The sequence below is a fragment of the Pelobates fuscus genome, chromosome 1 (assembly GCF_036172605.1).
Source record: "Pelobates fuscus isolate aPelFus1 chromosome 1, aPelFus1.pri, whole genome shotgun sequence".
NCBI lineage: Eukaryota > Metazoa > Chordata > Amphibia > Anura > Pelobatidae > Pelobates > Pelobates fuscus.
Genome location: NC_086317.1, coordinates 94,415,110 through 94,442,842, shown reverse-complemented (window position 1 = coordinate 94,442,842; position 27,733 = coordinate 94,415,110). Strand labels below are relative to the sequence as shown.

General features: G+C 40.5%; 1 protein-coding gene across 1 annotated transcript in view; it reads left to right on the top strand.

Annotated features, from left to right (window-relative positions):
* The window catches only part of GDPD1 (glycerophosphodiester phosphodiesterase domain containing 1), a 73,437-nt gene extending 47,935 nt beyond the window's left edge, over nt 1–25,502 (top strand). The window contains exons 3-10 of the mRNA XM_063450094.1: nt 1,620–1,755; nt 9,480–9,525; nt 10,695–10,816; nt 18,876–18,965; nt 20,274–20,407; nt 21,545–21,604; nt 21,857–21,908; nt 22,908–25,502. Coding sequence (XP_063306164.1) covers nt 1,620–1,755; nt 9,480–9,525; nt 10,695–10,816; nt 18,876–18,965; nt 20,274–20,407; nt 21,545–21,604; nt 21,857–21,908; nt 22,908–23,030 — 763 coding nt within the window. The 3' untranslated portion in view covers nt 23,031–25,502. The remainder of the gene's footprint in view (nt 1–1,619; nt 1,756–9,479; nt 9,526–10,694; nt 10,817–18,875; nt 18,966–20,273; nt 20,408–21,544; nt 21,605–21,856; nt 21,909–22,907) is intronic.
* Nucleotides 25,503–27,733: the final 2,231 nt, after the last annotated feature.

Genomic DNA, 27,733 nt, shown 5'->3' with positions numbered 1-27,733 from the left:
TAGCCAGTTAACTAATATGGATTCTATGCGTCTATATGTCAGATGCTCATACATTGACTGAGAGCAGTTAAGAGTGGCACAATCGGCATCCGGCTTTTGCAGCTCCGCAGAAACTGAATGTCTTAAACCTACCTTCAGCAGACCAGGAGCCTGGACCCAAGCAATAGGCAAAATGTTACAAAAGGATCTACCCTATTACTGGATAATGGGACTAGGGTACTCTTCTAATCATACCCACTACAGCAGTTTGATAAACCCTTTAAAGACTGCCATACTTAAATTATATCTGCACCATTAAAGGAACACTACAACACCATAACAGCTGTGGGCTTTAGTGGTTATGATGCCTGAAGTTCTACATATATAACCATTTGGTTGAAGCTGGCAGAATTTGTTTTTTACAACTATGGAAAATTTGCCATTTGTTTAGTTGCATAAGGAACCTGCCAAGTCCAGGTGTCTTGCTGCCCTGGCAAACCAGAAAACGTTACTCGTACATATATCCTCAGGCCTTACGTGCCCCTTCCAACTCCCAGATGCTTTAGATAAAGATTGATATATTTGTATATCCACATATGTTCGCCCCAAAAGTACAGATCTTTTGGCAATAAATACAGGAAATACAAATACTTCCTCTGGTCCTTGGTTATGGTACCCTGGGCATTACTATTAACTAGATCCATTGAGGGAATCAACCTCACAAAATTCATACAAAAAGATTACCTTAACTGCTAGGTGAGCCCTAGAACCCACTAGCTTTAGGTTGCCAGTAGTTATAACCACAATAGAACCTAACCAACTAATGGACAAATAAACAGCTATCGTCGGGTATACTCTCCCCTCTTTTAACGAAGTATGGAACCCTTGGAGCACTACAAAGAGTCTATCTAATAGACTTCTAATTCCCTCTTTTTTATGAAAATGTGTGAGAAACCTCAAATGGGTTGAAGTTTAATGTGCATTCCTTCTCTCTCCCTCTTCTGCCCCCCATTTCTTTCTTTTTTACTTTTCTTTACTTTGTTTATATTGCCTGTTGCAGTAGGCAGTTCTTGTATTCTTAAAATTGTCGAGTTGTCACCCTATCATTCCAGTATATACTGTTCACTCTTATAAGATGCTTGACTCTTAAACTTTTTTTTTTTTTTATGAATATGGAAAGTGAAATCACTATTTAGCCATTCTGTCCTGTGCCACATACAACTGTAAGGTTAGATATTATCTTTAATATGCACTGCCTTTTTGGATAAAATTATATTTGAAATGTGATACCACTACAGCTAAATGCAATTGTTATGGTATAAAGAGTTTGTAGGCACTGTCCCCCACTGTTTTTGTGGTGGTGTCTACCCCTTCTGCTGCAGCATAAATAATACAAAGGTTTTACATCCGTCCAACCTTGGATTCCAATGATAGACTAGCAGCGTTGGGACAACCCACCTCCACTGCTTGAACCTATTATTACAGAAGGAAGCACCCAGGCACTTCTTGAACCATACCTACAACAATGAACTGAGTGGCTGTGCTAGTTAGTGTCCATTTCACCGAAATCGAACTCTGCAAGTCCAGTGATCCCTTTTGTAGATGCTCACCTGATAATGTCTTATCATCATACCTTACAGTGCCATCAACCTGGGGACCGATATGCTGGAACTGGACTGTCACCTCACAAAAGACGAACAAGTTGTTGTTTCACATGATGGGAACCTGAAGAGATCCACAGGTGTGAATGTCAACATTTCAGACCTTAAATACTGTGTAAGTAACATTTTTACGTGGCCTCAAGAAGGAGTTACGTTTATTTCATCCTGTGAGATGCATGAGACATCAGGTTTGTGATTTTCTTACTTAGGGGAAGAACAACAATGTTCTATGACAAATTAAACTCCATATGGATAAACATTTTCCATGATGCTCTACCAGCCTACATACTGTCATCATTGCTGGAAGATATCAGTACATGTCTATGTTTATTGACATAACTTAGGTCAGGACTTAACTCCTGAGTGGTTCTTAAGACTTCATGAAAAGGACCTCATTAACTGAACGGATTAAACTGAAGTATTGTGTAATATTTTATTAACCTATTAAATGACCTGTTACATGAGACATGTCATTTTCTCACATGTGTATGTTCTAAATAATATATGAAAAATACATCAAAAAGTGGTAGCCCTTGTAGATGATGCGGTGGAGGGTGTAGATATATGGACTTCAAAGCTAGGATTCTAGCAAAACTGGGAAAACGGAATCAAGACTGACTTATCTTACGGATAGGATAACATTGGGTTTCACTAATTAAGGCTTTTGTCAGAAAAGTAACACAACCAAAATATTTGTGGTGGAGTATGGTTTGACTCCAGATGGTATGGTCACAATGAGGGCAATAAGTGTTTGTAGGTAAGTGAAAATAAAGATCTTGCAGGGCTCAAAGTTTCCACTTAGCCACTAGCCATTGATGAGTGTAAAACTATCTCAGGTCGTGGGAAATTTGTACTTTGTGATTTCCCATGGACCCCCCACCCCTTGTGTGGTTCTCAGTGATGTTTTAACAGTGCCTGCATGGCTAATATTTGTTTATTTTAACAGTGGTGGATGGCTAATATTTGTTGCCGTCATGAGTGGTGTAGAGCAGTGCTCTGACAGTTTAAAACCACCAGCCTTCTCCCAGGTCAAGTCATAGCCAGGCAGTACTTCAATTCTGCAATATCACTCAGACAGTTTGAGAGAATTATAGGGAGAGTCCACACGTAATTATCTCTCTCATTTTCCATCTCCTCCATGTGGATGTTTGCACATCTACATATATGAAATTTACATGTGACCTCTGCCTATAATTCTCTCACTTCAAAATGTGAGCTGTAATTACCTGGAGTTTAATAATGCATTGGTCCCTAACCTCACTGTGACTAACTTTTATATCAGGCACGACATGATTATGATTTTATCTACAGATTATCCAAATTGCTTCCAAATGTATAGCATTTGGTGCTATCTTACTGCTGTAGCTGTAAAGACTACAAATATGGAGGCCATTGGCAGCCGCCCAATGTGTCCATGCTGTGCCTTGTATTCTTCCACATGCCAGGAATTGTCGCATACTACACAACTGTTTTGGGGTCAGGGAGGATACGTGTTCTGGTCCATTTACAGACGTCATGTAGTAGGACATTTCTAATGGTGAGGAACGTTTAAGTCTCGCTTGCAGCTTATGACCTGAAATTGAGCCTTGTCTATAGAAACTGGGATGTCGTATTTTGTTGGCATCTAAAGTCTGGAATTAAATGCAATATTAACGAGAAGTTAGGGAGTTAAAGAGCATCAACCTAAAACATCAGCTTTACTGAGTCAACCAGATAAACCAGATCAACCAGGAAGTCCCCCTAGTAGCTGTCTGAGTGACTGCCACCAGGGGTGGACTTAGACAGCAATGTAAACATTTTTTCTTTGAAAAGGCAGCGTTTACAATGCTCAGTCTGCAGGCACAGACTATGCAGGCTGTAGTGGTTTAGGTGACTATGGTGTCCCTTTTTATATTTAGAAACACGTTTAAACTAAGGAGGAAAAAAAGAAACATTGTTTAATTTTTCCTCCTTTATGTATGACTTCTCTTTGCTGACTGTCAGCTGCAAGATAGAGAAATGAGAGTTTCTAAATTTTATATAATTTTTTTTAAATTGCAATTATATGTTAAATGTTTACTTGTTCACATAAGCATCAATGAAGACAAGTAAAGAACAACGAGTCGGTTCTGTCAAAACCAGAAGTTATCTTGGTGGCATCTAACATCTTGAATTAAATGCTATTAACTATTCTTGCCCTTTGTTACTTTTTTAGTTTTGTTTTCTATTTGTTTGTAAGTGGGAGAGATACAGCTGTGAGTGGTCTGTGTATGTGTGAGAGCAGCACACATCTTCTTCAGTGATTTTAGATATGGAAACAAAGTGGACCTCTACTGTCAGGATCTATCTGCCTGGCCCTGTAACATGTTCCTTATAGATTGGTGTTAGCGAATACAGGCAGCATAGGGACTAGACAGACATGTTACTGTATTAATGTACATTCAACGGAAAACTATTTTAAGGTCAGGAAACTGTGCTCTATGTTTAGCTGATTAACATTCCACAGTTCCAAATGCTGAGTGACTGAGCGACCATTTCTCTAAAGGAGCATTCTCTCTTAGAATTAAACTAGGATAAAGGTCATTTATTGTTCCAATAATCCTTGGGCTCTAGCTTTGACCTTATTAACTTTATAATCACTTAATTTCAGTCTTTACAAATGTAACGTATGGTCTTTGCTATATTTCTTAAAGGCTCCCTCTAAGCACCCAGGCAGCTTTCTTGAATAGGACATACTTGAAAACGAGGGAAATCTCAATGTATCCTTCCTGCTAAAATATTTGATAAATAAATAAAATAAATATTAGGTAGATTAACTTACCTTGCTTGGTGTCTATGATAGCAACTGTCAGCCACATGCATGGAAATTCCACCATTGAAAAGCCTTTTAATTTTTTGTTTCGTTCAATGCTCACTTTTTTGAAATTTATATTAAAGAAACACTATGGCGTTAGAAATGCAAACATGTTCTCCTAATGCTAGAGTGTTCTACTAACTATTTGGATGTCCGCCCTCTGCCTTAATCTTGATGATCTCTGCGAATCCAATACATCCCCATAGGGAAGCATAGGGAGGATAGTGCGCATATGTGGCATATTGCTGCACTGCGCCAATCAGCATCTTCTCATAGAGTGCATTGGGTCAAAGCATGCATTGTCTCCGTGCAGAGTTTGGAGATGCTAAAAATAGGTCTAGCAAAGATTGCAGGACCTCGTTCAGGAAGCCACCAAAAGTGGACTTAGACAGCAATGTAAACGCTGCCTTTTATACTGCTGAGCTTGCAGGAACAGAATATCCAGGCTATATGCCCCAGAAAAACACACACAGAATGCTCGGATGTTACCCCTTAAAAAAGAGGGGGAAACTACCAAGCCCGCTGGTAAAGATACAAATATAAGTGCACATAGATTTTGTACCACATAAATCTTAGAATCTAGAGCCCAGTAGACAGGGAAATGGGGATAAATAACGGAGAGATGCTAAACATGATAGATACAGTGCATAAGGAGTATCTCTAAATCCACTGAAAAACATACAGACTTTATTAATCTATTAAAGAAAAAGAGATACTGTAGCAACTGTGTATCAATAGGAAAGCTCTCTGGTTCCTCTAATTACCTATAATGTTTACCCTTGGTATAAAAAGCGAATCCATTGTTCTAAGTGCGATTACCAAGTGGGTTATAGGTCCCCTAAACAGCGTTTTTCCTTCAAAAATCTCTGTGTAATAAATCAGTTGCGAGATAAAAAACTCGATATATACACAGTACAGAGTCTTGAAGGATGTTAGACCGAAACTTAGATATAGCAGAGCAATAGACAAAGTAGCAAGTGTCTAAATAGACAAAGGGAGACAGCTGAGTCAAAGTAGAGACTGACGTCAAGTCAAAATATCATGAAAATAACAATAAATAGTCCCCTAAACTATTTCTATTTCACTTGCTTCTGCTAATAAACACCTTCGTGGGTGTTCTATACTAGGTCATTAAACTAAATGCTGTTAACCTGTCGTACGGAGTTAAACTCCAGAGAGAGTAATTCTGAGAGAACGAAAATTAGAAGAAAATCATAACAAAAATGTGAACAGAAGAAGGGAGGATTCCCTCAGTGCATCGTGAGTGGTGCTTAGTGCAGTGTCCAAGTGCTGTGACTTGGGAACCCCCCCAGATCAGATCCGACTATATGCCCCAGAACCACTATATTAAGCTGTAGTGGTTCCGGTGAGTATGGTGTCCCTTTTTATATTTAGAAACACGTTTAAACTAAGGAGGAAAAAAAGAAACATTGTTTAATTTTTCCTCATTTATGTATGACTTCTCTTTGCTGACTGTCAGGTGCAAGATAGCGAAATGTGAGTTTCTAAATGTAATTTAATTTTTTTAAACTTCAAAATCACATATTTGTTCCATATGGTTGATAAGTCAACATATTAGTAAAAAAATTCTGGTTAATGACTTGTACTCTTAAGTTAAAAAGAAAAAAAATAAGTTAAACTCATTTTTGTCCAGAAGACATTGACTGTTAAATACCGTGGCAAATACAATATTTATTTGTAATATGTACACAAGGAGTAGCAATGTTGGGCACTTTAATTTGCATGAAAGTTATTATATTGCTCAGAATTCAGAGTGGGGCAAACATAGCTTGGGTATAAGATATTTATTTTAGTCTGTCCTATATTTTCAAGAGTTTCTTGAAATATTTAGTACCTGCTCTCCTGTCTGTTCTCCCCCCTCTCTCTTACCCCCTTCAGAATGGGTTAAAACGCACCCTTTTTTCAGCTGTCCCCGCCCCCTTGGTGACATCATCAGAATTGCCAATTGCCAATCTTATTTAGCCAATTGGCTAATATCGGCAAGGGGACAGGCCCAAACACAGTTTGGGCCATCAGCACCTCCTCATAGAGATGCACTGAATCAATGCATCTCTATGAGGAACATTCAGGGACGCTGAACATCACTGATGCCTACTGTGCAGCACTGAGCCAGAAAGCACCTCCAGTGTCCCTAAGGGCAATGTAAACACTGCCTTTTCTCTGAAAAGACAGTGCTTACAATGAAATGCCTGCATATAATAATTATACTCACCAGAACAACTACATTAAGCTGTAGTTGTTCTGGTGACTATAGTGTCCCTTTAAACCAAACACTTATAAAAATGTAAATGGTCAGAACCATCTACATAGTTATTCTCCTTTGTATATTGTATGTGAGTCTGGGGATACATTGTGTAAACTATAAAGCTATGCAATGTAAGTTCATATTTGTCTTGCAGATTGTTTACATTTTTTATGTAATGTTACTTGCATTTAGTAAATCATAATTGCCGAGAATTGTACGAATTTTCTGGAAGAAAGTTCATAGAAGTTCATTTTGTTTCCTCGCTGTTTGTGACAATACTATGAGAAATGAGAAATTGTCTGTGTTAAGAAAAGATTCTTCATATTGCTATAGTATACTCTGTTTTGTACTGTATCTACAAACAAGCATAGACATGGGCTTTTCTATAATTCGTGTTTATGGATTTCTATACTGCATGTTATAACATGACAGTAAATTATAGCTTACCATACCTCTGGTGTAAGTTCATGTTGGTCTGACATTCTTACATGCTTATTTAACCTTTTCTGAATATGAGGACAGTCACCTATGATTAACACTCATAAACCTAAGTATTTACACCTGATAATAAAATAGCACTGGACACTACAGACTATGCAGTGCAAGACATATCTAGGCCCTGTATACATAGTGTTGGTAGAGAATGGTTCAAACAGTAAAGTAGATAATGTTACAAGGGCACTGTAACCACAATAGCCATTGCAGCTCATTGTAGGGGTTCTGGTGGAAGGAGTCTTTGGCTGCAGCAGTTGTGTGATGCTATCATGTCTGCATGGAGCAGAATCACTAAAGATTGTCTCCAGCACCTTGCTCAATCCATGCCAGGAAGAATCCAGGACTTTCTGGGGGGAAAGAGGCCATATACAGTATTAGAAAGGGGTACCTAATAAAGTAACACTGAGTTTATAAGTATTCTCATAACATTTAGATTTTATATGTAGAACCAAAAAAGAAAATATTTACCCCAGACTTATTTAATTATTTTAAAATGTGTTCATCTTAAACATTCCATCTTTTATAGCGCTGTCCCTTCCTATCACCTTTTTGTATCTGAGCAGGCGTGCAATTATTTTATTGTTTGCACTTATCATTAATCAAGGAAAGGTGAAAAGGATTTAGAAAGCAAAGAAGAGCACTACACTTCACTAGCCCGCCAATTAGCCCCCCCTCCCCTCCCTCCTTTTTTTTATTCTTTATTTTATTTGTGCATATGATTACCAAGCAGGCTTGCTTTGCCACAACAGCTGGAGCAAACGTAACGATACACACAGGAGAACATCATTATGGCATTGAGAGCACTGCACATTTTTGGATTAAGTAATCAGGATGAACATGCATGGCAGAACACAGTGACGTGTGTGGCTGCAAATTTAAACGCTTATGTAAAGATTTAGGTTCCCCTTACGCATGCATGTTGGCTGTATGGAAATCAATAAGTAAGTATAACATATAAGCATGTAGGGAGCTGGGAGAGAAAGGATAAGAAACACAATGCTTAGTAAGCCACTGGGTCCATTTATAATACAGGGTAAACTACATGGTAAGGAGAAGTAGATGAGCATGTCTCTAGTTCCATCCCTCCCTTATGGCTCCTCAACCTACTCCAACCCCATGCCTGTTGAAAAACAGTGAGCTTAGAGTTCTGCATAAGTCCGACACCCTCCACTCCACCAGCCCTAGGTCGCTGTACGAGCCTGCATCTTGCGCCAACTGATCTGGCTCTTCTGTGAACCAGCTTCGGGGTCCCAGGTTGGTGTCTGGGTGTTGGACTTTGATGTGGAGATCTTCTCCGCCATGCTCGAGGCCCAGGAAAGTGTCTGTAGAGGTCCGGCAGTGGTTCCGGAGATCGTGTTGCAGGTGGTCGTATGCACTCTGCTCGCCTGTGCAGGTTATCAGCTGATGTAAGCTGGGAGAATATTCGGTCATCCTGTAGCCAAGTTAGCAGTGTGGTGTGCAGGTCCAGCTGCATCATCAATGGTGGAGAGGCCCGTTCGGCGGCCATATTGGAATTTGGGATGCAGCATACTGCTTGCTGGGGTCACCCTTCTTCCATCCACTCAGCAGTTGTGGATCCCTGCAGTGGGGACCAGGATATCCCCCATTGGTCCATAGGGGGAGGGGGAGCGGGACCAGCCAGATGTACCATCGAGGAATCAATGCGCAGGAGTCTGCGAGAGGGTAAGGCAGTGGGTGTCCACCTCACCCCTCGTTCGGGTAGGCTGCATGCCTCAGTTGCCGCACCAGAGCTTCAGGGTCATCAAGTTTTGAGTTTGCATCGGCACAAGCTGTTGTAGTAAGAGGGGATGTTAGCTTTTAGGTGCCGAGGTACCCCTAAAATCAGCTTTTCTAGCTTAATCAAACTAAAGCTCCTCCGACAGGCCCCGCCCTGCCTTCCCCCCTTTTAAAGCCAAATAACTTAGTGGTGTCATTACACTTTGTTCCCTGACAATATGTGTTGACCAATTTTCGCTGTTCTTTCAATATCCAATGCCTGTTGTCGCACTTGGCAGTTCAGAGTTATGATTCAGAGTACACTATTTAAATATGACATTGAGTTCATACTGCTATAGGGACCCTGTAGAATCCTGGGGAGCTATGGCTGAGTTCCCTTGATCTATTATTCAGTATTATACGAATTATTTTATTAAATGTTTCATTCTCTTCATTTTGTATTTCTACAGATATATTATTATTATTATTATGTTGAAAGTTTTATCTTTTAATTTGTTTGTCTTGGCAGAATCTCCCTTCATATCTTTGCCAGCTGGATGTCACATTTGAAAAAGGTAAATAGTCTTGTGTGTTGAAGAGTTTTGTATTTATTTATCTTAAATACAGGGTTCATGTTGACAAAGGCTCCAAAGGACAACAGACTTTAACATTGCTTGCCAGGAATGGAAAAAGGCAAATCAAGAAACCACTTGTTTTGCACATTAGTGATTTATTGCGTTCTTAGTGTTCAGTTCTGGGTAATTATATGATGCATATATAATAATGCAAGCTATTGTTTTAGATATTATCTAGTGACACTCCAAGCATCACCTATCCCATGCCATCTGAGGTGGGACGGACAATCTAAATAGTTAGTTAAACACTAGTGTCAGGAATACATGTTTGTATTCCTGACACTATAGTGTTCCTTTAACAATCAATTGCAGACTGCAGACTGCAAACTGGTAGATAGCCACTAGAGGCTTTCTTAGTGCTGCAATGTAAACGTTGCAGTTTCTCAAAAACTGACTAAGGGAGAAAGGGACACTGCACCCACACCACTTCAATGAGCTGAAGTGGTCTTGGTGTCTATAGTGTCCCTTTAATTTTTTCATGGCTGTGTATATATGTGGCTATAGTACAGAATGTCTCGTAGAAAGCATAGACCATATGCGATAGTGAAGATTTATACAGTTGTTTATAGTTTTGCTTATTATGTTACCCAGCAGGTTATACTAGCTCGGCTGTTACAAAAGTTGCCTTATAATTAGTTGGATACCAGCCTTAATAGCTTTGTGTAATTTATTAAAGACTTTGGTTTGTGGCTGATTATTTATTAAGCTGTCATCAGTGAATGTCATTAAGTGTTGGTTATTATTTTTTTCAGTAGAACAATGGTACCTTTGGGGCCGAGAACAAACCAATAACACACAATGTTTAATAGATTGTTAAGTGGGATAGTGCCCATCATGGGAATGTCTCCATCAAATGTTCGATCATCTGGGTTTTGGTTAATAGACCTGGATTTTTTCTGTGTTTCTTTCAGAGGATTAAATTAGCTACTTCAGTGCTTGTTTTTTAAAAGTACATTTTGAAAATGGATTTGTCTTCAGCACATCCTATGTTTGATATCTATAAGTATGGTTTATTTTGCCTACTCAGCAATAAACAGTGACTGACGGTCAGAGATCAGTCTTCGAGGCCAAATATCAACATGTGTCTAACTGGTGTACATTTTTTCCAGACTGCTGCTGTGAAGGAGGAGAAGACAGACGTATCCCGTTGCTGAAAGAGGTGTTTGAATCTTTTCCAGAGACACCAATCAACATAGACATCAAAGTGAATAGCAACATTCTTGTTAAAAAGGTATTCAGCTTTCTGGGTGTGGGTATTCTTAAATGGGTTTCATAAGATAAAATAATGGTCCAGCACTTCTTAAATCCGAGCTTTCCTTTTTTTAACTTACACAACTTTTGCATGACCACATTTTAGCCTCACAGTAGGCTTTTGTCAAGATCTACAAATTCTACTTGAGCCATCTTATTTTAAGACAAATGAAGGGTGCCAGGGCACTTATGAAACCATGATCACAGCAGCGTGCTATAGTGGTTATGGTGCTTGCAATTTTTATTTTATTTTTTTATTTGTATTTTATTTGCTTTTGCATATAAATCTTACAACGTGACCAATATATGGGTATTATAAAGTATAGACATCAAGTAATGCTGTGCATGGGTATGTATTTCAAACAATACAAACAACTTATAAGCATTAATGATAAAGAAAAATAGAATAAACTGTAGCTGAGTGCATCGTGTCTTTGTCTGCGGTCTCATGTCTCTGATGGGAGGCCTGAAATGCAGTGGACATGGGTTGCATCCTCTCCGGAGCAGCTCAGGTGGTGAGCCTCAAGCTCTGTGTTTTTTGCAGTGAAAGGGTCTTTATTTCAGCATTCTCTAGTCGCCGCCGTTGTGCGGTGTGTCTCTGGGTCGTCAGGATCGTTTTGTCATGCCCCTTGGTGTCAGTTTGCTTCTTGGGTGTAGACACAGATGGTGTGTGCTCCTGCCCCTCGGCTAGTATGCCTACACTTCGGAGGAAAGGTTCTGGATCCTCAGAGGAGATGAGGAGGATGGGTCCGGCTCCCGACGTTGCTGAGAGGAAACCGTCGACTCCCCATCTGTATTTCACGGAGTTGTCTCTCAGTCTCCTTGCTATGGGTGCTAGTTTCCTCTTTTCTGCCAACACTGCAAAAGGGAGATCACTGTATATCGCCAGTACAGTGCCCTCGTAGTGTATGGTTTGCAGTGCCCTGGATCTGGCCATGATCGCGGCTTGCGCCGCTATGTCTCTCGTGAGTGCAATGGTATCTCTTGGGGCATTGCTAGGTGCTGCAGCAGATTTTTTCACCCTTAATACTGACTTTATAGTGGGAGAGGCTGCACAACTTTTAATTCCCAAGGCTGCGATCATATTTCTTGTGAATTCCAACAGCTGCTCCCCCTCTACAAACTCTGGGATGCCCCTGATCAGGGCTGCCATCAGAAATTGTGGGGCCCCTGATAAAGCACAAGGTCTGGGCCCCCCCCCCCCTCTGCCCCCTCCCGGGCCAGCCCACGCCCTACCTAGTCCGCTGACAATGATGCGGGACTGAATGTGGTGTGTATAGTGGAAGTGAATTAGAATGTGTGTAATGGATGTAGTGTTTGTGTGTATTAGATACTGTTTGTGCAGTGAATGCAGAGTGTGTGTTTGTGTAGCGGATGCAGTGTGTATAGTGAACGCAAAGAGTGTTTGAGTAGTGCATGTAGTGTGTGTACAGTGATGTAGTGTGTGTTTGTGTAGTGGATGTGATGTTTGTATGTACTAGATGAAATGTGTTTAGTGGATGCAGTGTCTGTAGTGGATGCAGTGTGTGTATTAGACGCAGTGTCTGTGTATAGTGAATGCAGAGTGTTTCAATTTGTGGTGGATGTAGTGTGTGTACTGTGAATACAGGATGTTTGTGTAGTGGATGAGTGTGTGTTAGTGTGTAATGAATGCAGAGTGTGTGTTAGTGTGTAGTGAATGCAGAGTGTGTCAATGTAATGAATGTAGTGTGTGTGTGTTAGTGCAGTGAATGCAGAGTGTGTGAAAATGTGTAGTGAATGCAAAGTGTGTGTTAGTGTGTAGCGGATGCAGAGTGTGTGTTAGTGTGTAGCGGATGCAGTGTGTTAATGTGTAGTGAATGCAGAGGGTGTGTTAGTGTGTAGCGGATGCAGAGTGTGTGTTAGTGTAGTGAATGCAGTGTGTTAATGTGTAGTGAATGCAGAGGGTGTGTTAGTGTGTAGCGGATGCAGAGTGTGTGTTAGTGTAGTGAATGCAGAGTGTTAATTTGTAGTGAATGCAGAGAGTGTTTGAGTAGTGGATGTAGTGTGTGTACAGTGATGTAGTGTGTATTTATGTAGTGGATGTAGTGTTTGTATGTACTAGATGAAATGTGTTTAGTGGATGCAGTGTCTGTAGTGGATGTAGTGTGTGTATTAGACGCAGTGTCTGTGTATAGTGAATGCAGAGTGTTTTAATGTGTGGTGGATGTAGTGTGTGTACTGTGAATACAAGATGTTTGTGTAGTGGATGCTGTGTGTACAGTTGATGCAGAGTGTATGTTAGTATAGTGAATGCAGAGTGTGTGCATAGTTTAGTGAATGCAGAGTGTGTGTTAGTGTGTAATAAATGCAGAGTGTGTATTAGGGTGTAGTGAATGCAGAGTTTGTCAGTGTAATGAATGTAGTGTGTGTGTAAATTTGTAGTGAATGCAGAGAGTGTGTTAATGTGTAGTGAATGCAGAGAGTGTGTTAATGTGTAGTGAATGCAGAGAGTGTGTTAGTGTAGTGAATGCAGAGAGTGTGTTAGTGTAGTGAATGCAGAAAGTGTGTTAGTGTAGTGAATGCAGAAAGTGTGTTAGTGTAGTGAATGCAGAAAGTGTGTTAGTGTAGTGAATGCAGAAAGTGTGTTAGTGTAGTGAACGCAGAGAGTGTGTTAGTGTAGTGAACGCAGAGAGTGTGTTAATGTGTAGTGAATGCAGAGAGTGTGTTAGTGTGTAGCGGATGCAGAGTGTGTGCTAGTGTAGTGAATGCAGAGTGTTAATGTGTAGTGAATGCAGAGAGTGTGTTAGTGTGTAGCGGATGCAGAGTGTGTGCTAGTGTAGTGAATGCAGAGTGTGTGTCAGTATAGTGGATGCAGTGAGTGGGTTAGTGTGTAGTGTATGCAGTGTGTGTTGTATTAGTGTATGCAGTGTGTGTTGTGTCAGTGTATGCAGAGTGTGTTGTCAGTGTATGCAGAGTGTGTGTTGTTAGTATATGCAGTGTGTGTTGTGTTAGTATATGCAGTGTGTGTTGTGTTAGTATATGCAGTGTGTGTTGTGTCAGTGTATGCAGAGTGTGTGTGTTGTGTCAGTGTATGCAGAGTGTGTGTTGTGTTAGTGTATGCAGTGTGTGTGTGGTGTTAGTGTATGCAGTGTGTGTTGTGTTGGTGTATGCAGAGTGTGTGTTGTGTTGGTGTATGCAGAGTGTGTGTTGTGTTGGTGTATGCAGAGTGTGTGTTGTGTTAGTGTATGCCGTGTGTGTGTTGTGTCAGTGTATGTAATATGTGTGTTGTGTTAGTGTATGTAGTGTGTGTGTGTGTGTGTGTGTGTTGTGTTAGTGTATATAGTGTGTGTGTTGTGTCAGTGTATGTAGTGTCAGTGTATGTAGTGTGTGTTGTGTCAGTGTATGTAGTGTGTGTTGTGTCAGTGTATGTAGTGTGTGTTGTGTCAGTGTATGTAGTGTGTGTGTTGTGTCAGTGTATGCAGAGTGTGTGTTGTGTCAGTGTATGCAGAGTGTGTGTTGTGTCAGTGTATGCAGAGTGTGTGTTGTGTTAGTATATGCAGTGTGTGTTGTGTCAGTGTATGCAGAGTGTGTGTGTTGTGTCAGTGTTTGCAGAGTGTGTGTTGTGTCAGTGTATGCAGAGTGTGTGTTGTGTCAGTGTATGCAGAGTGTGTGTTGTGTTAGTGTATGCAGTGTGTGTGTGGTGTTAGTGTATGCAGTGTGTTGTGTTGTGTCAGTGTATGTAATATGTGTGTTGTGTCAGTGTATGTAGTGTGTGTGTTGTGTCAGTGTATGTAGTGTGTGTGTTGTTAGTGTATGTAGTGTGTGTGTGTGTGTGTTGTGTTAGTGTATGCAGTGTGTGTGTTGTGTCAGTGTATGTAGTGTGTGTGTTGTGTCAGTGTATGTAGTGTGTGTGTTGTGTTAGTGTATATAGTGTGTGTGTGTTGTGTCAGTGTATGCAGTGTGTGTGTTGTGTCAGTGTATGTAGTGTGTGTGTTGTTAGTGTATGTAGTGTGTGTGTGTGTGTGTTGTGTTAGTGTATGCAGTGTGTGTGTTGTGTCAGTGTATGTAGTGTGTGTGTTGTGTCAGTGTATGTAGTGTGTGTGTTGTGTTAGTGTATATAGTGTGTGTGTGTTGTGTCAGTGTATGCAGTGTGTGTGTTGTGTCAGTGTATGTAGTGTGTGTGTTGTGTTAGTGTATATAGTGTGTGTGTGTTGTGTCAGTGTATGTAGTGTGTGTGTTGTTAGTGTATGTAGTGTGTGTGTGTTGTGTCAGTGTATGCAGTGTGTGTGTTGTGTCAGTGTATGTAGTGTGTGTGTTGTGTCAGTGTATGTAGTGTGTGTGTGTGTTGTGTTAGTGTATATAGTGTGTGTTGTGTTAGTGTATATAGTGTGTGTGTGTTGTGTCAGTGTATGCAGTGTGTGTGTTGTGTCAGTGTATGCAGTGTGTGTGTTGTGTCAGTGTATGTGTGTAAATGTGCAATCTGGGGTGAGGGGGAGGGGGGGCATTTTAACATAATAAAAAAAAAATACATTTAATTAAATTGTTTCTCCCCCCTCCCTGCTTACCTGTGTCTAGGGAGGGGGGAGATTCCATCCCTGGTGGTCCGGTGGCATGGTGGGGCCCCCCGGGTTCCCGGTTACCGCAGAGGGGGCCCAGGCAGCACACTGCCTCTTCTCTTCGCTCTCCTCTAATAACTCTCGCGAGACCCGCGGAGTGTTGCCATGGCAACCGGGTCTCGCGAGAGTTATTAGAGGAGAGCGAAGAGAAGAGGCAGTGTGCTGCCTGGGCCCCCTCTGCGGTAACCGGGAAGCCGGGGGGCCCGTGGCTGCACACATAGATAGCGATATTCGCTATCTATGTGTGCAGGGAGGGAAAGTGGGGCCCAGGACTGCCAGAGCAGTCCGGGCCCCCCAGGGCCGCCGGGCCCGTGACAACCGTCATGGTTGTCACCCCCTGATGGCGGCCCTGCCCCTGATTCGGATGTTCCTTTGTCTGTGCATTGTTTCGAGTAGGGTCACTGCCCTACACAGCTGGCGGACTTGTGCTGTGAGACCCTCTATGAGGCTACTGTTTTCTTGCATGTGGCTGTCTCTAGCGGTTTATCTCGCCTCCACCTCTCTCACCTTTTGGTGTATAACCCCCATTTAATTTTGCCCTCTGCCAGGTCTGCCTTCCAGACCCTCCTTAGGTCCGTTAGAAGCCTCTTGATATCCCCTTTAGTGGATGGGGATGAGTCTTCTTCCGACTCCGAGGTGTGGAGGAGGGAATCGATTCCTCTCCCTCCTGAGAGTCTTCGGAGTCCTCGGGGTCCCTATGAGTCTTGGGCGCCATCTTAGACTGTGGCCGCGGTGCAGGCCTGCTGAAGGAGAGCCTGATTCTTGCATGCGAGGGAGCTCAGGACGCTGTCTTTGTTTGTTTTTGCGCCCCATTTCGTTATCTGGAGGTTGGTGGTTCTTGTGCGGTTCTTTGTCTCTATTTTTAGTGGCTTTTCGCTCTTTTTTGTGGGTCTCTGCCGGAGCTCCACAGAAAGATGTCTGGTTCAATGCTCTGCCGGCCACGCCCCCCTTGCAATTTTCTTTTAAACATGCAGCATTGTTATGAGACTCTCAATGGTTGTAACTTCAAGGACGATGTCCTGCCCATTGTCTCCATTTTGCATTTATTTCTTCTCTATCAGCATTCGTAGTATACTTTAGGTATCGGTGTCCACCTTGTAATTTGCCTACATTATCGAAATGTACGCACCTCTGCCAGTCCCCACACGCTGTCTTCTGCATCTGGAAACTCTTGTCGGCAGCCACTAAAGCGCCATGTCGTGACCTCACATGGGCCCATTGTATGAGTTCCCACATGTGGAGTTCGGCAGAAGACAGGGAAGTGAGACAGTGAATCATCTACTGTAATGTAATGGTCTGGCTGACAGTGATAGGAAGCACTACTATCAGTAACATCACTGTATATGTAAATGAACTGTCAATGAACCCTACTGCTACCAGGCAATCATTTATTTATTCCCAATTCCCAACTTATACATTGATCCCCTACAGTCACCAGAACATTTTTTGTAGTTGTAACTATTTATTAATGGAATCTACAACTCCAATGGCTCTCTGCCATGATTATCACTCTCCGCTTCATGAATGTTAGAAAACACAGTAATAATAAAAGACTAATCACACAGACTCAGGTTATTTGTGTTTTTTTTTTTAATAATAATTTTTAAAAATGTGTTTTTTTTACTACTGCTCTGCTGTGTTTGTGTGTGAGGGGTGGTGTGTGTCTGAGGGGTGCTCTTTCTAAAGGGGTGCAATGTGTTTGTGAAGGGTACTGTGTGTGTGTGTGTGTGTGTGTCTGTGTGAAGGGTACTGTGTTTGTGAGTGAAGGGTGCTCTGTGTGTTTTTGAAGGGTGCTGTGTGTGTGTGAGTGAGGGGTGCTCTGTGTGTTTGTGAGGGGTGCAGTGTGTGAGTGATAGGTGTGTGGCCTACTGACCCCCCCATATGTAGGCCCACACAGACACACACTACCCTTCACCCACACACTGCACCCGTCACAAACACACATAACACCCCTCACTCACACACACACACAGCACCCTTCACAAACACAGAGCACCCCGCACAAAGAGCACCAACCTTCACAAAGAGCACCAACCCTCACACAGACACCAACCCTCACACACACACAAAGCACCCCTCACACACATACACAGAGCACCCCTCACACACACAAGAGCACCCCTCACACACACACACAGAGCATCCTTCATACAGACAGCACCCCTCACACACACACAGAGCATCCTTCATACAGACAGCACCCCTCACACACACACTGCACCCCTTATACACAAACACTGCACCCCTCATACACAGAGCATTAATAAAATGTAATAATAATACATTATTGGTCTTTTCACTTGTAGAACAATGACATCCCTCTGCTCTTCTGCTTTCAACGAGTTCTCCTCCTGGTTGGTTTATTTTATACACGACCCCTATCACACACACAGACAGAGCACCCTTCCAAACACAGCACCACTAACACATGCAGAGCACCCTCACACACATACACACACACACACAGAACCCCACACAAACATCACTCCTACACACATACAGAGCACCCCTCACACAGACAGCACCACTCACACACAAAAACAGCACCCCTCACACACAAAGAGCACCCCTCACAAACAGCACTCCTAGCACACATACAGAGCACCCCTCACACCCAAACACAGCACCCCTCACCTACACACACAGAGCAGCCCTCACACACATAGCACCGCTTTAGACTGAGCACCCCTCAGACACACACCACCCCTCACACACACAAACACCGCACCCCTCACAAACATACAGAGCACCACTCACTCACAGACAGAGCACCACTCACGCACACAGCGCCCCTCACGCACACAGCGCCCCTCAGACAGAGCACCCCTGGGAGCAATTCAACTTTAATAAGAAGGTTAAAAGACAAACACAATCAGAAACCACAAAAACCTGAAATTAAAAGTTTATCAATAACACAACGTGTTTCGAGTGTGAAAGTCTTCTTCATGGTGCATACTGGCTCCATTGAGCCTCCTCCCTTATAAATGCCCGGTCTGGAAAATTGATGTTGGTGCCCTTATTCCTGCATTCCTCTTGGCATCTCCAACTGTTTCCGGTATGCGGCGTGACATCCTTTCTTGTGCATTCCAACATAATTACACCTGATGTTACATGTACATGACTCCGAGTATGCCAGTGTCCGCATGTTATAACATCTACTGTTTGTCATGTTGTCGGACTCTTCTGTGTTCACATTTCGAAGGTGGTCAAATAAATTTGCTAAGGGTAAATATATAGTCATGTCAGCAACTCAATTCATGCTGAATTAACACTTGTAAAAAAAACAACAAAACCCCCTCCACTGTTTTTAATATTAGATTACATTTTTAAATTAGCAATGATCAAGTGGAGAAATAGCCATTGAGGTGAAAGCCATACTGATACTGTGCGGGATTCCAACTGTATATGGGGATCCTGTAGGACAAATATATTTTTGAATGACTTATTTTTCTGTTTCTGCAGGTCTCTGAATTGATAAGAGAATATAAGAGAGAGCACCTGACAGTGTGGGGTAATGCAGACTACGAGATAGTGCAGAAATGTCAAAAGGAGGTAAGCCCACCTTTTCCCGTCATAGGTAACCAATTTAAAGTCACTTACTGCAAATGGCTGTTTTACTATGATCTCATTATAAAATAAACAAACTGGGTGAAAAATATTTATATTGTTTATAAAAGGCAATTTGGTACAAATTTGATACTGGATAGTTTTGTTGTTTGCTCAATTTAAATAGTTGGATAAGCTTTTCAAATTATTTATTATTTTTTTAAAAAACTTTTAAATTATTTATTTTTAAATATTAAAATATCAAAAATATATCATATAAAAAATATATTAAAATAATTTAAATATTACAACAGTTAAATATTTTTCATAATATTAAATAATTTGAAATCCTTATCTGAAAATATTTAAATTATAAGGAAAATGATTGAGAGCTCCCAAAATCCTATAATATAAGGGAATAAGGCAGGATGCAACCATGCTACTAGAGATTTGTCTCATGATGTAGCCTAAGGAACATCAGAGAACCCGTGAGTCCAGTAAAAACAATCGCAATTATTTATTGAGCAGAGACATATCAGCTCCCCGCTGATTTTCTTTTGGATATCTCTGTTCCACTATCCACACTGAAATCATATATAAAGAACATATCAACTGTTAGCATCCAAGTTCCCTTAATTTGTTTCGAAATACCTTATCCCCCATATTGTTGTAATTTTAATTGATTGGCTCCTTGTATACAGAAAAAAGGTATTATTATTTTTTCATTATGAATGCAGAGGCTTGTTGATATATTAGAACTGCGAATATCACTGAAATTATAAGAACAGGAGAGGATAGAGTGACTTCTATGAACCTTGTTACTTCAAGAGAATACTATAATTTCCAAATTTACAATTCATTTCCTCTTTAGGTTTTTCTTACTATGACATTTGGGTGAAATTTTTTGTTTCAAAGAGAGCACTAGACCTCCTGAAATTGAGCACTCACTATACATACTCTACCTTTTTTATAGTATACCATACTGCATAAAAAGTTACAAAAGTATTATGTAGTTTAGATCATGCTTTAGATATTTAAATATTTGCCATTTTACATCATATCACATAGAGGCAAACATAAGACTAATGCTAAGAGTAAACCCTTTCTTTACTATTTTATTTTTTTCTCAAACCCCGTTAAAGCCTCTTAGTGATGCCTTATTTGGATTTAAGGTTTTCGCCATTTGATATAATGTACGAAATGAGCAAGTATTTATTGCATACACTTGCTATATTACCCTGAAATATCCTACCTGTGTATTAATAAAATGTCATAATAATAATAATAGTACATTATTGGTCTTTTCCCTTGTAGAACAATGACATCCCTCTGCTCTTCTGCTTTCAACGGGTTCTCCTCCTGGTTGGTTTATTTTATACAGGACTTCTACCCTTTGTACCAATTCGGGAACAGTTCTTGGAGATTCCCATGCCCTCTATCATCATGAAGTAAGCAACACGACTCTGGCTCCTTTGCTACTTTAAATGTTCTTAGAACAAGGGTGTGCTGTAGTTCATCGTTGCCCGATTGTTAGGTGCGCTTTGTGGGAATATTTTTCTTGACACGTTTAGTGGGTTTGTGCTGTATTAAAAGTCACGGAGGGACCGGGAGCTCAAGGACTTGTCAGTGCATGATGAACGGAAGCATTACCATTCAGTCACATGGGATAAAGATTTCACTTACAGGTTCTGTTTCCTCTGTGGATATTGGAGGACCTATAAACTCTGTGGAGGTTTTGAAGGTTGGGTTCTGGACCGTTTGGCACTGGCTGATTCCTATATGAGTGTAGTTCAGAGTGCAGATGTTTGCAGTTATGCCGCATAAAAAAAATAAAAAATAAAGTAAAACTATAGTATTTGGAGTTCTGATAATGCCTGGAGCCTTAGAAATACAAATAAGGTCCATATCCAGCATATATGATTCCATGTGAACTGTCCTTGATATGCTCGATGTTCTTGCACTCTCCACAAGAGCCTGATTTAGGAGTGTGGCGTCATAGACTTGGTAAAGGATCACAAAAGGCACCTAAACCACCTTCTCAATGAAGCGTTCTGGGTGCAGTGGTCCTGTCGTTTTAGTCCTGCAATGTAAAGCATTTCTGTTTTGTTGATACCGCGGTGTAGTATAGATGGCAGGGCTAAACACAACTCAGGAAGACAGCCACTCGATGGTGCTTCTGCTGCAATACGAAAACAGACTCAGGCGTTGAACGTCCTTGAACGCTGATTATAAAGAAGCATTGGATTCCTTGCTTCCCTATGTAAGGCATTTTATTGGACGAGTGTATGCTTGCCGCACATGCGTTTCTTTTACCCAATTGTACTCTATGAGAAGTATTAGATTTAACAAGAGCACAAAAAAAAGACTGCGTTTGGGATAACGTCACCGGTGGTTGCATGGAGTGTGCCTTGGCGCTGCAAAAAAAAAAAAAATCATTTTTTTTTCCCCACTACATTTAGGGCAGTGCTCTTTTAAGTGGTAGTATACACATGTAGAGTAGTGTCTAACATGAGAATTAAACTCTGTCATTTTCTTCATCTTGGAAATTAAATAGAACCATCTCTGTTTGTGTCCTTTACATGCAGGCTGAAAGATCCCTCAAAAATGAGCAGGAGTCACAAATTTGTGGTGTGGCTTGCAGATGCGTAAGTAGCTTCCTTCATTGTTTCTTAGTCCTTCATTGTTTCTTAGTAAAACTAAATGGTGCATTCTGGGTTATTATATATAATAGGAGATATTATGACACTGCCAGTCTAAGCCACACAATTTTGTTGAGGTTGTTGTATTTTTATATTCTGTTAATTTACTTTTTTTAACCTAAAATTTGAAATTCACTTTGAATTGTAAATTACATTGTGTCAATTGTACATTATTCCCATGTTTTTTTTCTGTTTCAGATTAATCATGAGAAAATGTTTGTTTGATCATCTAAAAGCAAGAGGAATTCAGGTAAATAATGTTTCAGACACAGAATAAAATATTAAATATTACTACTCCACTTTTTCATAGTGAAACCTGCTCTTAACAGAGTTATCCCAGTATTAAAGACACTAATTTATTAAAGGAACACTATAGTCACCTAAATTAGTTTAGCTAAATAAAGCCGTTTTAGTGTATAGATCATTCCCCTGCAATTTCACTGCTCAATTCACTGTCATTTAGGAGTTAAATCACGTTGTTTCTGTTTATGCAGCCCTATCCACACCTCCCCTGGCTATGATTGACAGAGCCTGCATGAAAAAAAAACTGGTTTCACTTTCAAACAGATGTAATTTACCTTCAATAATTGTATCTCAATCTCTAAATTGAACTTTAATCACATACAGGAGGCTCTTGCAGGGTCTAGCAAGCTATTAACATAGCAGGGGATAAGAAAATCTTAATTAAACAGAACTTGCAATAAAGAAAGCCTAAATAGGGCTCTCTTTACAGGAAGTGTTTATGGAAGGCTGTGCAAGTGACATGCAGGGAGGTGTGACTAGGGTTCATAAACAAAGGGATTTAACTCCTAAATGGCAGAGGATTGAGCAGTGAGGCTGCAGGGGCATGTTCTATACACCAAAACTGCGTCATTAAGCTAAAGTTGTTTAGGTGACTATAGTGTCACTTTAAACTCCGAAAATGCCTCCTGATTTGAACTGTGCTGAAAAAAAGCAATTGAAATCGCTACAAGATTTCTTTTTTGTGATGTCAAACTATAGGTATTTGACCATTTCTATAGTCTTCATTTTTTAGGTTTCTGAATATTATATATTGATTTATTAATTCTACATACAAACATCCTGTTGGAATCCAATAGAAAGCTTCCATAAAATAAACTCATTTAGTGGAAGCCAGAAGGGTTAAATAGGTTCTGAGTAACAGATAGATTACACAGGTATTCAGAATCTGTATGCTTACTATGTTTACTGATTTTCGCTTGTCCTTGTATAATTTTTCTCTCTGCAGGTGTACATTTGGGTGCTAAACAATGAAGAGGAATATAAAAGGGCTTTTGATTTGGGTGCCACTGGTATAATGACGGACTATCCCACTAGACTGAAGGAGTACATGGAAACTCACTCCCTTTAAAGCTCAACACTGCAAGAATAGAGCTACGCCTCTCATCTGGCTGATGTCCTGCTGAACACTAGGGTCATCATACCTCATACGCAACAACTGTAATAACTGTCTAGTTACTTATACATATGTATTTAAGGGGAACTTGCATAGTTTACATTTTGTAAATAAATTAGGCAGAATAGGAGAAACCTCAGAAACTGTATGTTGAAGAACGTAAAATTACTGTCAGAACTCTGACATAGAATGTACTGTATGCCGTACCTGTCTGGAAGCCGGCTTTCATATCTGAAACTTCACTCTGCCAGATGCAAAAAAAATAGCTCATAATGCATTGCATTTGGTCCATAGTGACCAGAGATGATGTATAGAAATCATGCCTAAATGGAACAATTTCATTCCTGCAAAGAACACAAAAATGCATTTTAAATTAATTTGCACTGGTAATCTAAAAAGAACATCGATATTGATTTACCTTTTGTGAGATCAAAACAGTCAATTAATACAATAATAATTAAAGCAGTTACTGAGTAAATATTAGTGTTACTAGTAGCTGAGAAATCATGGTACTGCTTGACGGGTTAACAGAAAAGGAAAGAAAGGAAGGGGGAAATCTATGATGCATTTTTTATACATATGGCTGCTGTATGTTTTCCTTGGCACGTATCCCTTGTACATAAAGATGGGCAACAAATGAAAAGTACACCCTTGTAGCATGTAGTATCCTTATACTGCAGGGAGGAAAAAATCAGTTTATTTATTATAGAGTTATCAGATCTCCAAAAGATCAGTCTTGATTATTTTAGTTATCCCTCAATTAGATATCTCTCAATTGCATACTAAAGGGCAGTTCGTCCTGTTGGTATACTGATGATATGGAGAGCCGCACACAATTATTTTATGCTCACTAGACCTTACTAGCTGTTTGAGATAACTGAGAAAAATGTACAAACAAATAATCAAAAAACAACTACAGGCTGGAGTGGACACCCATAATAGATTTAAATGAGTGAGGTAATTAGAAATGAATTCCTTGTGTTTGATGTAAATTCCCAGTGCCCCAACCATTCTTATCCTACCCATTGTTACCCTTGAATATGCAGTTCAGCATTCAGAAGTAGTGAATCATGTTACATTATCAGACGGGAGGCATGGGATTGTTGCCTGTTAGCAGCTGCAAAATTTTCTCAAAGGAGCTGTAGACACAAACATATAAGCTGTGAAAGACGCTGTCAATGCGGTGGGGACTTGTATAGCATTGTACAGCGCTGCAGAATTTGTTGGCGCTATATAAATAATAATAATAATAGCACAAGCCAACCCTGTGAGCCCAGGCCGTACAAGTACTTGCAGAAGCTTTCTCCTTTGATCTCTCTCTCTCTCTCTCAATAAAGAATTGGGCTGAGAGCAGAAGCTGTTATTGCAGTTATAATGCAGTCATAAGCAGCTTTTAGACACTGTGCAGGGACACAGTGATGGGGGACCTCCTTGTATAATAACCTATGCATCTTTTTACATTTTTGAAATTTATTTTATAACTGTTGCAACCTCCTGCCTAGTTTAGGTGAGATTTTAAAAGACTTTTTGTAGCAGGTTGGCTAATGTATATTACTAAAAACATCTTAAAGGGAAACGATAGTCACCAGAATAACTACAGCTTAATGTAGTGGTTCTGGTGTCTATTGTCTGTCCCTGCAGGCTTTTCAATGTAAGTGCTGCCTTTTCAGAGAAATGGTAGTTTACACATGGCTGCCTAGGAACACCTATAGGTGCAATCACTAAGATGGCTACTAGAGGTGCTTCCTAGTGTGCATCACTGGTGTTCAGCATCTCCACGTTCTGCATAGAGAGTGAATGCATCTCCATAAGGAGATGCTGATTGGCACAGCGTGGTATTTTACCGCGCATGCGTAATAGCCTCCCAATGTTTTTCTATGAGAAAGTATTGGATTGGCTGAGATCATCAAATTTTATGATCTCAGCCATGGAGGCGGAGCAAGGCGGGACTAGCCGTGGCATGTTCAGTGCGACATTGAAGAAAAGATGAGCAAAATCACCTTTTCAGAGCGATTTAAGGAGGGCTGGTGACCTAAACAGCCACACATGCCCTATAGTGTAATAAATACATGTTTGTATTCCTGACAATATAGTATTCCTTTAAGAATTACAGATTTGTTTTAAAATAATGCTAACACAATGTTTAGACACATTTTAATATTCTCCCTGTTAAAAACAACGTTTGGCTGAATCCCCCATATATTGACTGTCACCAAATGTCCAAGTGTCTCATTTAAAGAGTTAATAACTTCAGCAGGTGTGGTTATATGTGGCTCTGCTCTGATCCATTGTCAATATCAGAATGTAAATAAACCCTGCACTTGCTTTTTTAATGTTGTGTTCTATTCACCATATAATGGACAGGTGACTTCTAGGACCAGAAAACCTTTGTCCTGGCACTTTTCAGAGAAATAAGATATCATGTTTTTAAAAAAATAAAATAAAATAAAAAGCAGATGCTCTAGTGTTTATTTAATTTCTTAAATTTAGAATTTAATGTAAAGAACTGCATATAATCATTCATCTTTCTAACTGTAGTCCTGATGTTCGACATCTAATGAAGTCTACTTCACACTTCTGCTTCTCATGTATTCTCTTCAATAAAGTTTCAAATATTCAAAATCTAAGTATTAAACAGCAGTAAGATATACCTATATGAAAATGTATACATGGCAAGTGTGGGACAATGTTGATTTCCTCTTTAAAACTAACTTGCTCTGACTCAGTAAAGGACCACTATAGTGCCAGGAAAACATACTAATTTTCCTGGCACTATAGTGCCCTGGGGGCTTTCCTCCTCCTCTCCTCCTACCATGCGACGTCATCGGCTGAATGCGCATGCGCGGCAGGAGCCGCGAGCGCATTCAGCCGGTCTCATAGGAAAGCATTTACAATGCTTTCCTATGGACGCTGGCATCTTCTCACTGTGATTTTCACAGTGAGAAGCACGCAAGTGCCTCTAGCGGCTGTCAATGAGACAGCCACTAGAGGCTCTGGAGGCTGGATTAACCCTCAGTATAATCATAGCAGTTTCTCTGAAACAGCTATGTTTATAAAAAAAAAAGGGTTAACCCTAGCTGGACCAGGCACCCAGACCACTTCATTAAGCTGAAGTGGTCTGGGTACCTATAGTGGTCCTTTAAGACAATGTTGTGTTACAATATATCTGCTCTCTGATATCAGTGTACACATAAGAACTTAAAACAAACAACAGATATGGGCCCATATTCACTAAACAGGGATAAGCCTTAACCGTCCATTCCAATACATAGCTCTTACTAAAGTATAGATTCACAAAGTGTGATAATAAGTAGCATGATATATTTTATTTGCTAGATAATTAATATATTCAATGAGAATTATTAGTTCCCTGTAGTAAATCTGCATCTTTAAATTAATTTATTTGTCAAATAGAACCAGGGGGTAGAAGGGTTGGTTTGCTGAAATCCATAAGCCATGATAAATACACAGAAACAGCAGAAACAAGCCCAATCTATTTCCCTGGACTGCAAACCCATTTTACTCTGTATATTTCAATGTAATAAAAATCATATGAGAAATGCTATAATAAAAATCAATTTGTATATAAATTGTGTTTTGAGTTGTATTTACAAATTTGTACACCTGATGAAGTGCAAGGTATTAAACCATTCCATGTATTGTTTGTATGTGTGTAGAAAAGGGTGTGTGATAAAAGGGCTATTGAGAGGGCACTGTTTAATGGATGTGTGTAGTAAAGGCCACAGCAACAGGGTTACTGGTACTGTGGCTGTCTAAAATTGTATCTCTCACTTGCAGGGGAGGGCTGGCAGCCTTAGGCCTGGGGGCAAATACAGACAAGTGGCCCATTGCACCAAGAGGAGAGTAAAACACATTTCCCATGTGATTGAAAGGGGGGGGCAGTCACCTAAACAGACAGACTCACTGACAGGCACACACACTGACAAACACACAATCACTGACAGGCACACACACACACACACACACACACACACACACACACTACATGCTCACATCCTTATTAACAATATGTCCAGTCCAGGAATACTGGCCCTTGATGCTACAGCATTAAGGAGAGGAGACTAAGTAAGTAAGAATTCAATGTGAACTTCAAATTTAAGGTCATGATAGATGTAAAGGCAGTGTTTTCATTGCTGCCTAGGAACACCTCTAGTGGTCACTCCTGGGGCAGTGCTGCACAGTGTGCCGCACTGACGTTCAGCATCTTAACCCCCTCTGCATGAAGACACTGAACTTTACTCATAGAAATGCGTTGTTTCCATTGCCCAGGATGGAGTTTGGCTCCACCCCCCTGGCTCCCTCCTTGACTGAGATCATTAGAATTGATGATCTCAGCCAATACAATGCTTTTCTATGGGAAAGCATTGTGACTGGCTGAGATCATCACTTCTGATTGCATCAGCCAAGGAGGTGGTTCGGGTTGGAGCCAGCCCTGTAATGGTACAACGCAGTTGCCATCCTGAAACTCCTCATTAAACACCCCAGAGACTCAATCAACCCTTTTACAATCTCAATGACATTGAGATTTCTTTAAAAACTTCAAAGATACATGTGCACCAAGGATTAGAATCAGGTGTGGCCAAACTGTAGAATCTCAGCCAAGCATCATCCTCATTTAAAGGGAATGAGCAGCAAAA